The 11,083-nt window shown below is 37.5% G+C and overlaps 1 protein-coding gene across 1 annotated transcript; it reads left to right on the plus strand.

Moving 5' to 3' along the window:
- The first annotated feature begins 247 nt into the window (after window positions 1–247).
- Window positions 248–2,293, plus strand: LOC138340281 (uncharacterized). The gene is made up of 4 exons (XM_069291994.1): window positions 248–394; window positions 763–1,113; window positions 1,468–1,968; window positions 2,060–2,293. Exons 1-4 carry the CDS (start codon window positions 248–250, stop codon window positions 2,291–2,293), a joined length of 1,233 nt encoding a protein of 410 aa, XP_069148095.1.
- Window positions 2,294–11,083: the final 8,790 nt, after the last annotated feature.

Genomic DNA, 11,083 nt, shown 5'->3' on the forward strand with positions numbered 1-11,083 from the left:
TTTTAGATTAACTTGAACCTCTTACTATAGTTTAGTTGATATTTTCTTGATTTTACTTTGTTTTATTGTTTTTGATTTCTTTTAAGAACTATCCTACTTATATGCCAAATACACGGAGAGGAAGAGAACCCTTGTCTCCCTACGATCACGAGTTAGAGCGTACACTACACAATATGAATCGAAACTTGGAAATAAATGATGAGGATCCGAACCAGACATCCCAGCTCCAGTTGATGTTCATTGTCAGATGTTACCGAATGCTCCGGGTGAACATCAACAGAGGGGACAAAATCCCGTTCCACGGCCCCAAGCATACTACAGAGGGTATGTTAACATAGCAGACTCAGATGGGCCACTTGTCTTGGCCCCTCTACCCAGAGGCGACACCTTTGTGGTAACTAGTAGCCTGATATAGATAAGGTAAGGGCAGTGTGTAAAACTTGTATGGGGAGGCCTGATTTGCATCTAGATGTAATAGGGCTCAGAGTGTTTCCTCTCTCACTGACGGGAGTGGCTTTTATATGGTTCACTAAGCTCGCATATAACTCAATCTTCACTTCGAACCAACTAAGGGATGTTTTCTTGGCACGCTACTATCCAGTCTACAAGAAACTAAACAACAAAGAGAAAGTGAATAACTTTGTGGCACTTCCAGGAGAGTCAGTTAGTAATTCTTGGGATAGATTCACTTCATTCTTGAGAAGTGTTCCAAATCAACGTATAGATGATGAGTCACTGAAGGAATACTTCTATCAAGGATAGAATCATAACAACAAAGCGGTGTTGGACACTATAGCAGGTGGATCTTATGAAGAATGCCCTTATGCTGAGATCACTGAAAAATTAGAGAAAATCTCCAGGAATAACAATTCTTGGAGTACTAGGAAGTCTGATACAGGGAGAAACACCTTCGCAGTGCAGTCCACTCACAACCTAGCCACAGATGAGATTCGGGAAGAAATGGCTCAGATCAGAACTAAGCTTGGGTTTGTCCTAAAACATGTCATAGAGGGTGCAGAAAAGATAAATGCAGTCAACTACTTGGCTAAACCACCACTTCCTAATGTTGAGTGCTATTACACGGAGGACACTTATGCAGTAAATGAGCAGACAGTGGGTTTCCGACCAACCGCCCAAGGCTCAAATAAGGATAATTGGCGCCAAGGTCGGAACTATGGTTACTAAAATCGTGAGGGTCATTATGTCCGAGATGGAAACTACAATCGCGACAACAACTTTAACAGGGGTAACTATGCTAATACAAACGACAAGAATGGGCCCTATGTCACTCCTCAAAATCATGAAGTTACTCCTAGGGATGGTTGAAATAGTATGGCGCGAGTTGAGGATATGTTGCACAAAATTATGAGGAGGTTCGACACTAGTGATGAACACATTAAAGAGTTGAGGTGTAATTTAGCTAGTATTGGGCAAAAAGTTGATACACATGCAATTTCGATTAAACAGGTCGAATTGCAAGTGGCCCAATTATCTGCGACAGTGAACACACGGCAACCGGTCACTCTTTCTTGCAACATTATCCAAAATCCAAAGAATGATGCGCACTATATGGCAATCACTAATCTAGGTGGTAGGCAAACTATTAACCCACCTATACCATCTACTGAGGAAAATGTGAGAAAGGATAATGATAATGTGGTAAAGGGTAGTTTTGAATCAGAGGAAAGTAATGGGAAAGATGCAGAAGTACCTATCAAGGTAATTCGCATGCCTAGGTCACCACCACACTTCCCTCAGATATTAGTGAAAAAGACCGAGGATGATAAATACCGGCGTTTCATAACAATGTTAAGGCATCTTTCTATCAACGTCCCTTTGGTAGAAGCTCTAGAACAAATGCCCAGTTATGCCAAATTTATGAATGATGTGGTCACCAATAAGAGATCAGTCACATTCGAGGATGATGATAGACTGCAACATTGTAGTGCTATTGCTACAAGATCCCTCGTACAAAAGAAAGAAGATCCTGGTGCGTTCACTATTCTTGTACAGTTGGGTCATTACATTTTGCAAAAACATTATGTGATCTGGGGGCAAGCATAAACTCATGCCCCTCTCAATTTACAAGAAGTTGGGTTTGGGGGATCAAAAACACACTGCAATGCGGTTACTGATGGCTAATCGGACAATGAAACGGCCTATAGCGATACTCCATGATGTGCTAGTAAAAGTGGAGTCATTCATCTTTCCGGCTGACTTTGTAATTCTTGATTGTGAGGTCGATTTTAAAGTGACTATTATTCTTGGGAAGCCATTCCTTGCTACAGGTTGAGCATTAGTTGATATGGAGAAGGTACAGATGACATTTCGGTTGAATAATGAAGAAGCAACCTTCAACATTTGTAGGACCATGAGGCAGAGTAGTGAGCTCCAATCGGTATCTGCCATATCCCACAAAGAAAAGATGAAGAAGGATACTGAACAGAAAAATGCAAAACAAGAATTTATGGTTGGGGATTTTGTGCTTGTACACAGTTCTTGGTCGCCTTGTCTTCCGGGCAATCTCAAGTCCAAATGGACTGGCCCTTACTTGATTACCCAAGTATTCCCTTATGGAGTAGTTGGGTTAAAAATCAAGGAGGGAGTGCGGTTTAAGATGAATAGAGATAGAATAAAACTCTATTTTGGGCATAAAGCATCGGGGAATAAAGTGATAGAGGAATACCATCTTGATGAAGTCTGAGTAATTAAGTGTCCCCATTCGTGCCGCGGCATTAAATCAGGCGCTTGTTGGGAGGCAACCCATTACTTATAGTCCTTTTAGTAATGGTAGCATTTTTCTACTAATGAGTTTTTAAATTTGTAGGCACATCACCAGGAAATTCTGCAGAAGATCAGTCTGAAACGGTCACCAATGGACACATGCGACAGACCGTCGTGCTCTAGACGGTCCATCCTGCACAACTGTGCTGGTTGTCAGAGACCCTATTCCTAAAGGTCTCTCACATTTTCTAAGTGTCCTCCAACGGACATCTACAATGGACTGTCATACTCTCAACGGTTCGTCCTGCATAACCGTCATGGCGGTCAGAGACCCCTCTCTTAAGGGTCTCCATTTTTTTAAGTGTCCCACGACGGACATCGATGATGGACCGTTATAATCACAACGGTCTGTGCTGATTTTTGGCGCTTTGCGCCCTAGGTTTGCTTCACCTACCACTCTTGTATTTAGATTTTTTATGCATTGGGTACAATTGCATGTCTTTTTGTTGGGGGTGGGTTAAATGGAAAGTGAGTGTTACGGTGAAGTCTGAGTATCCCAATTCACTATCCTCTTTTGGGGTTTTCTTGCCTGTGTTCTTTTTCCCCAAGAGACTGATTACTTTTGCTGTTTAGCCGGCATGTTTATATCCTTTGTACATATTATAATTCTGGAGCATAATGGCTAAAATGATATCCTGATAAACTGGAAAATGATGCATGACTAGGCATAATAATTGATAATTGTGTGGCTCTAAGCATGACATAGAGTTACACCATTGCATTACCTCAAGTCTTAAATTCGAACTAGGTGTCTGATAAATCTGGTATAGTGATGAGATGTCAAGTGAGTGTGAGGAAAATTCGAATAAGTCCACTATTGGTACTAAGCTAGAACTTGCCTAGTTAGTTCTGCTAAAAGTAAGCCGTAATAGACAATTAGGAAAGGATCATAAGCTCTTATTCAATATAGCTTATTTCTAGCCTAAAAAAAAGAAACCAAATGAAATTTATCCTTCTTTGATCCAAATAATCAGAGCTTAAATTAGACCTTTCTTTTTCACCCCAACTGATCTTTTCTGGGAACGATGTGTTGGCCGGCCCTGGTCCCTCTTTGGACATGTGCACCTCAGCTTATGTCAAAAGCATAAGTTGAGGGTGGCTTATGCATTAAAAAACCTTCGTTATGGACCTTACCCAACTTTGGGTATTGTGTACCTTGACTCATGGTAAAGCCATGAGTTGAGGGTAGCTATTATGAGGAATGCTCTTGAAAGTGGGGTTGAAAGAACAAAGAGAGAGAAAGAACAAAAGCAAAGTGACTCAAGAATTTGTTGAGAGAAAAGTATAGAAACAGAAAAATATACAAGAATTACAAACAAGAAAAGAAGAGAGTCACTTACACAAATGAAGAAAGAAGAGAAAATAGCAAGGTGAAAGAATATGAGAAACTGGGCAATATAAAATGATAGAAAGTTGAAGGTTTAGCCGATATGTAAAGGAGGTCAAAAAGTCACTAAAATATACCTAAATATACCCTACCTTACCCTGAGCCTATGTTACAAGCCAAGAAAGTCCTATCGTGATCCTAAGGGTTGTATAGCGAACTTAAGGCAGTGAAAATAAGGGCAAGCTTATGGCAATAGGTATGAATGAGTGTGACTTTGTCCTGAGAGCAAGTGTTGAAAAGTAATCCTTGTACTCAAATTGAAATCATTTTGTGAAAAATGAGGATTTTGTTATGAAGTGAGGACATTAGTTGCAATACCGGAATTGTTAGCACCTTAGTGAGAAATTGAAGAGGACAGGTGTTAATGCATGGCGAGTATGTGTCATGTTCTGGTCCCACATAGTTCAAGCCTAATAGTTATAGCATGCATAGATTTGATGAAATTAATCGGGATTGATAGCTAAATGATTGAGAAGAATAAAACATGGATACTATTGTACAAATATTGTGTAGTGTGTCATAGTGCGTGGCTTGAGAACAAACAACGAATTTAAGTTGAGGGTGTTGATATACCGTGGTTTCATGGCATTATTAATACTTTTACCTTAACTTTAGTGTGTCCAAAAGCCTTTTTTTTCTAGTTTATATATAAGTTTCTCTTTGTTTTGCAGGAAATTTGTCCAAAGCTGAATGTGGAGATTTTTAGCGAAGAAATGCAGAAGAGACCACCTACTGAGCTTATGACGGTCCGTCGTGCTTGTGACGGTCTGTAGGTGGCAGCATAGTGCACCTGCTGAAGGAATATGGGGAAGTCTGACCAAGTGTGGGATTACGAAGCTTTTGACGGTCCGTCGTGTCTTTGACGGTCCGTCCTGCAGATTCGTCGTGAAGTTCAGAGAAGTGATCCCAGTACCCAGATTTCAAGAGTTGAAGTGTTTTGGAACGAAGACCCTCGACGGACCATTGTGCCTACGAATGTCCGTCATACATGCCGTCGAGTGTGGTGAAGAGAGCAGCAGAAGAAATTTCATAAGTATGGGATGACGGAGTCCATGACGGTCCGTCGTGACCACGACGATCCGTCGCGTGGTCCGTCGACCCAGTCGCATTTTGGCAGATTTCCAGCAAACAGAGTCCTTGTTTAATTAGGTTTTTATTTTTTATAAATAGTTCGAAAAAACTTCATTTGGGGGGTTAGACTCCGGATATTAGACACCATATAGTTAGACTCTTAGATTATTAATCTCCGTATTAGTAAACATTGTATGGTGAGATTCTTGATAATCATTAGACTTTTTGTGAGATTATTTATTACATTGAGATTCTTGCAAGTGATTTATGGATATTAATCAAGCAAACTTTTCGATTTTAGTCCTTCTCATTGAAGTAAGTACATGAATTCTTATCTACTATCTTTGAATGTTGTGTTTATGGCTATAAGTAACTAAACTCTATAACAATGGTTTTGGGAACCATAGGCAAATAATAAGATAAACCCTAACTAGAATAACAATTCTAGAATAGTGTCTTGCATGTATTAATAATTCTTTCGCTTAGAAGTCCTTTAAACGGATGGCCAACGTTAGAACTCGCCTTAATGCTACTTGCCGGACCAAGGAGGTAGATAATAGGAAAAGAATTATTAACATAGATTAAGTGTATACTATCTAATAGGCTAGTATTGATTGGTACGAGGTAATAACTTAGTCAAATATCGAATACGATGCTTAATATGAGGTAAGAATAAGGGTTAGGATAGTAACCCACGTTGCCGGACCAAGGTGCGGAGTGAGATTTTCTTAATGCTGGACCAAGGATTTAGAAATACATAACTTATCAGTTTGCATGCAAGATACTAGGAAAGAATTGTTATAGTTAGAATTATCATGTTATGAACCTGTGGGGAACACGTAAACCCTAGTTACTTTGATTAATTGATTAAAATCCAACAGTCAAAGCTGTTAAGTGTCTCTTTCAAGTTCGTTCTTTATTTTAACTCATTTAGAAATAGAAACCCCCCTTTATTGTTTTTACTTTCCAAGGAAGTAATTGACCAAACAATAGTAAAAACAGGTTGAAGTTAAGTCTAGACTATTTTCCTCGTGGGAACGATCCCAACCTCACTAGTTGGGTTATTTACTTGACACGACCGCTTTACTTCTCAAATAAGAAGTAAGTTTAAGCGTCACTTATTCATAAGGTCCATAAATGTCGACGAAGCATTTATCAACCCAAATTATATCACCCTAAACACATAGTGACCATATCTTATTCTAAAGACCATATTGGGAATATCCTCATTTCTCACCCTAAGTGGTTATATCATTACTTCAAATCATCTTCAAAAATTAGCTTTCCCCTTAGAGTTAATCAATCAAGTCATAAATCCAAGGGAGAGGATACTTATTCATAATGGTCATTAATCCAAGTTTCTGTTAATCGATACACCTTCTAAGGGACCCATCCTTTTTCTTTACAAAAACAATCGGAGAATCCCATAGGTAAATACTAGGTTGTATGAAACCCTTGTCTAGTAAGTCCTTGAATTAAGCCTTCAACTCTTTCAATTCGGCCGGATCCATTGATAAGGAGGAATTTAAATGGGATTTGTATCCGATAGCAAGTCAATTCCAAAATCAATTTCCCGTTCATGAGAGACATTCTGAGAAAATCATTTGGAATGACCTCAGTAAATTCCCTCACTACAGGGACTATCTAAATAGGAGGGATCTCACAGTCTAAATCTTTGACTCTTACAATATCTTATAAGCAACCTTTAGAGATCATTTTGCCAGTTTTCAAACAAAAGATGATTTGGCCTCTAGAAATAGAATGTCCCCCTTACACTCTAACATGGGTACATTTTAAAATTTAAACATCACCACCCTTGTTCTACAATCTATAGATGGAAAGCATGCATGCAACAAATCCATACCCAATACAACATCAGAATCGGCCATATCTAGTTCAACACAAGTAATTCTAATGGGCAACATTATGGGATGATTCCTATATACTCACTTTGCAAACACCGACTCACCCACCGGGGTAGAAAAAAATAAAAGGTTTATTCAAGATATATAGATAAATTATCAAACTTAGTAGCTACCAAAGGAGTAACAAAATATAGGGTAGCACCCGGATCAAGTAAAGCATATACATCAATAAGGAAGACTTGTAACATATCCGTCACCACGTCGGGATAACTCTCTTGTTAACCTCTTAAACGAAGAGCATATAAGAGATTCTTCTATGGAGGATCAACATTTGAACCACTTGCTTGTTCACTCCCCTTGGTTTGCCCCTTAAAATTAGGGAAATTTCTCACCTTGTAACGACTTTTTCCACAACCAAAAAAATTTCTAGTTCCTACTAAGCACTCCCCCACATGACCTTACAACACTAGTACAAGTAGGCTTCTTACTAGTTGATATTCCACCCTTTCCCTTTTGGGCTTTAGTTTTAGGAACCTTCTCATCACAAGCCTTGGGGAACTTAGAATGAATTTCATTAGAGAACCTCTTCTTGAAATTAGGATTTTCTTGGATATCAAGACTTCCCTTTGAAGAACCACCATCAAAAGACATTGTCCTATTAAAATCTCTACTCTGACCTTGCCCTATTAAAATCTCTATTCTTTCTCTTAACCCTTGTCTCTTCCACTTTTTGAGCATGAACCATGAGACAAGAAATGTTCATATTATCATGTAGCATATCCGTACAACATTCTTCATTCAAGTCATCCGATACTCCCATCACAAAGCGACTCATTTCATCTCTAGGATCGGCAAACCAAAGAAGGAGCATACTTTGACAATTTAGTAAATTTTGAAGAGTACTCAAACACTCATACCCCATTGGAAAAGGTTGATGAATTCTTCCACCTTAGATTCTCTCCTTTTCCTAGGGAAAAACGTTTCAAGAAAAACCTTCTTGAAAATCTCCTATGTGACCGGATCATCCCTAAAAGGCCAATTATTTCTCCATTGGACGTACAAATTTTGGGCCACCTCTTTGTGTTTTTAAGTGGCTAACTTGGCCTTCTGACTAGTAATAAACCTCATACAATTGAGGATCTTATAAGTTTCATCAATGAATTATTAGGGGTTTTCCTTAACCTTGGACCCATAGAAGAAAGGAAGATTCATCCTTGTGAAATCCATAAAACAAGAGGCCATGGTGCTAACATGTTGGTTTTCTCGAGATACCATCTCCCGGTTAGTTTTGGTCGTCATAGATTGAGATTGAGTAGTAAAGTCTTGTGCTGGAGTAGTAATGTCTTGGTCCATTTAGATAAAGGTAGAACTTATGTAACCATATGTCATGGCCGGAGGCTTGGCCGGAGCTTGGTCATCATTAGATACTTCCTGAAGAGGAGAATGTTGATCACCATGCTTAGGAACGCCCCCGTTAGAAATCTATTCATCAAGTCTTAGTGAAACTTTTCTTCGAGTATTCATACCTATAACCACAATACAAGGTTTAGGTGAAAGAACACATAAAGTAGAGTCTAGAGGAAAAACTTTGTATTTCCAAGAAAAAGAGAATTTCCTAAGCATCATATAGTTTCTTATTCATAAGTGTGGCGCGCTTCACAATTATGAATCAAAATCTACATAGACATGGTTTAATGAGATATAATTCTAAATATATTCAACCTCATACTCTGATACCATATTTGTCACATCCGGGGAGCACCCCTTTGACGTAAGCAGCATCGTCGTCCTCTTTTAGGGCAAACAGTAGACTCTTAAATTATCCTTTTACATTCATAGGTTGAAAATGCAGAAAATATAAAACTTTTCGTTAACTTCTACATATAGGCGTACATAGACCCCTACATACACATAATATATTCATATCGAGAATACGTAGACCCTTCGTATAGGAATATTACATAGTCTTCTACTATTATTGTGCACACACACACACACACATACACACACACACACATATATACATATATGTATACATATAAATATATATATATATATATATATGTATATATAAATATATATTTAAATAAAGTCTAGAATATTTCTCATATTAAACCATCAAAGTCGAATACAACATCTTTGGTTCAACCGATACTTCATTATAACAAAGTCCTTATATAGGCATATACAAAGCAAAGAAAGAAAGAGAATGAACTAAATTATCTTTAAGAGTAAACAATATCATATAAGAAGATAGTGGCATCGTCCTCGAAAGTTGAGGACCTATCAGACACTTGGAAAATATACAAGTATTCTTTAATGGACTTCAACTAAGATTAACAGCAGGATCCTACAATTTTTAGTAAACATAAACATTGGGTTAGTACACACCTATACTAAATATAAGTATCTGCACATAACGAATCAAATCATGCTAAAGAGGACATTTGTTCAAATCCATACCAATGTACTTTAAAAATATTTATACATAATCAAGATCTCATATAAGCCAATACTTACATAATCCGTAAGTCAAACCCATGTACAACATAAGAACAACATCAACATATTATAGTTACGTCAACATATATAAGCGTTCATAACAACATAATATGGGCAAGACCCTTACTCATAACCCACCATTTAGCCTACAAGTGCAATGACCAAGAAAAGCCCCATAACCTTTCTCGATAAAGTAAACCAATAAAAGGATCAGAAATAGTGCCTAACTAAACATAACATAGCATAAATAATAACCATCATCATGTTTAGCAACCATTGGGCCACATCCATCTATCCAGAACAGTAACCCCTTTCTTGTTTGTTCTTCGAATAATATAGACCAATACGATATTCATAATGAAACTAACATCATATAGGATCATCAACATGTAAAGTCAACATTATCATAACATTTACTTTATAAGATCATTATATCATAAGAACATCCTTCAAGGACTTCCCTCAAAGATAACTAGTGCAATGCCTAGGTAGAGTCCCATACCCTTATGTAGACTATGTCAACCTCACAAGTCACCCTATTTAAAGTTCACATCATTACTTCATATTACTTTCGAGAAAATTTCCTTAACAGACATAGACCACAAGAGATAAGTGTGGGATCTAGTATTTTAAATCCTTACATCGCTGGAAGGTGGTCTACTGGCCAAAGTAGAACCAAACATAAACGTAGCTTTATAGGTATATGCACTAGCTAGTCTTCCTATGGTGGCAACATAGATCTAGAAGTAGGAGATATGTATGAACCCTCAACATGCCTATGGCATTGGGGCCTCATCTGATGGGAATCCATTAGGTTAGTGTCCCTCGTATGGGAGTCAACATTTGATATGGAACTATAGGGTAAATCATTCTCTGTGGGAGGTATTGCATGATAATATCCTTTCATGGAAACTCTCACATGTGATATTAGTATATCATCATCATCATTTCATAACAAAGCATATAAGAAACTCATCACCAACTTTATATAATTTCATCTTAAGAAAAATCTCACAATCACATTATCAAGATATTTCAACATCATACTAACTAACACCTATGTAGGTCGTTCATAAGATATACTTCAATTGAAATACAACATCAATCACAAGCCATCGTAATTGAAGTAAAAGTTTGGATAACAAAGACTTACTGAATATCCTTTAGTACACACCATCATGGTCTTAAATCAACCAACCAATTACATCAAACAATAGGTATAGTAACATTAACAAATATTAATTAACATAATAACTATGTAAATTATATCATTACTATTCCAATTGACATCAAGTCATAACCTAGGGTTAGGGAAATTAGGGTTAACAAATGAAATAATCAACTATTAGATCCAATCCCTACCATACATTACCCTAGTCAATCCATATATGAATTAGAATAGACAAAACAGGTCTAATAAATTAATTCTTCAATTTCGATCAATTAATGATCAAGATCAAAGATTTAGGGAAAT

This window comes from Solanum lycopersicum, chromosome 12 (assembly GCF_036512215.1).
Source record: "Solanum lycopersicum chromosome 12, SLM_r2.1".
NCBI classification, from domain to species: domain Eukaryota; kingdom Viridiplantae; phylum Streptophyta; class Magnoliopsida; order Solanales; family Solanaceae; genus Solanum; species Solanum lycopersicum.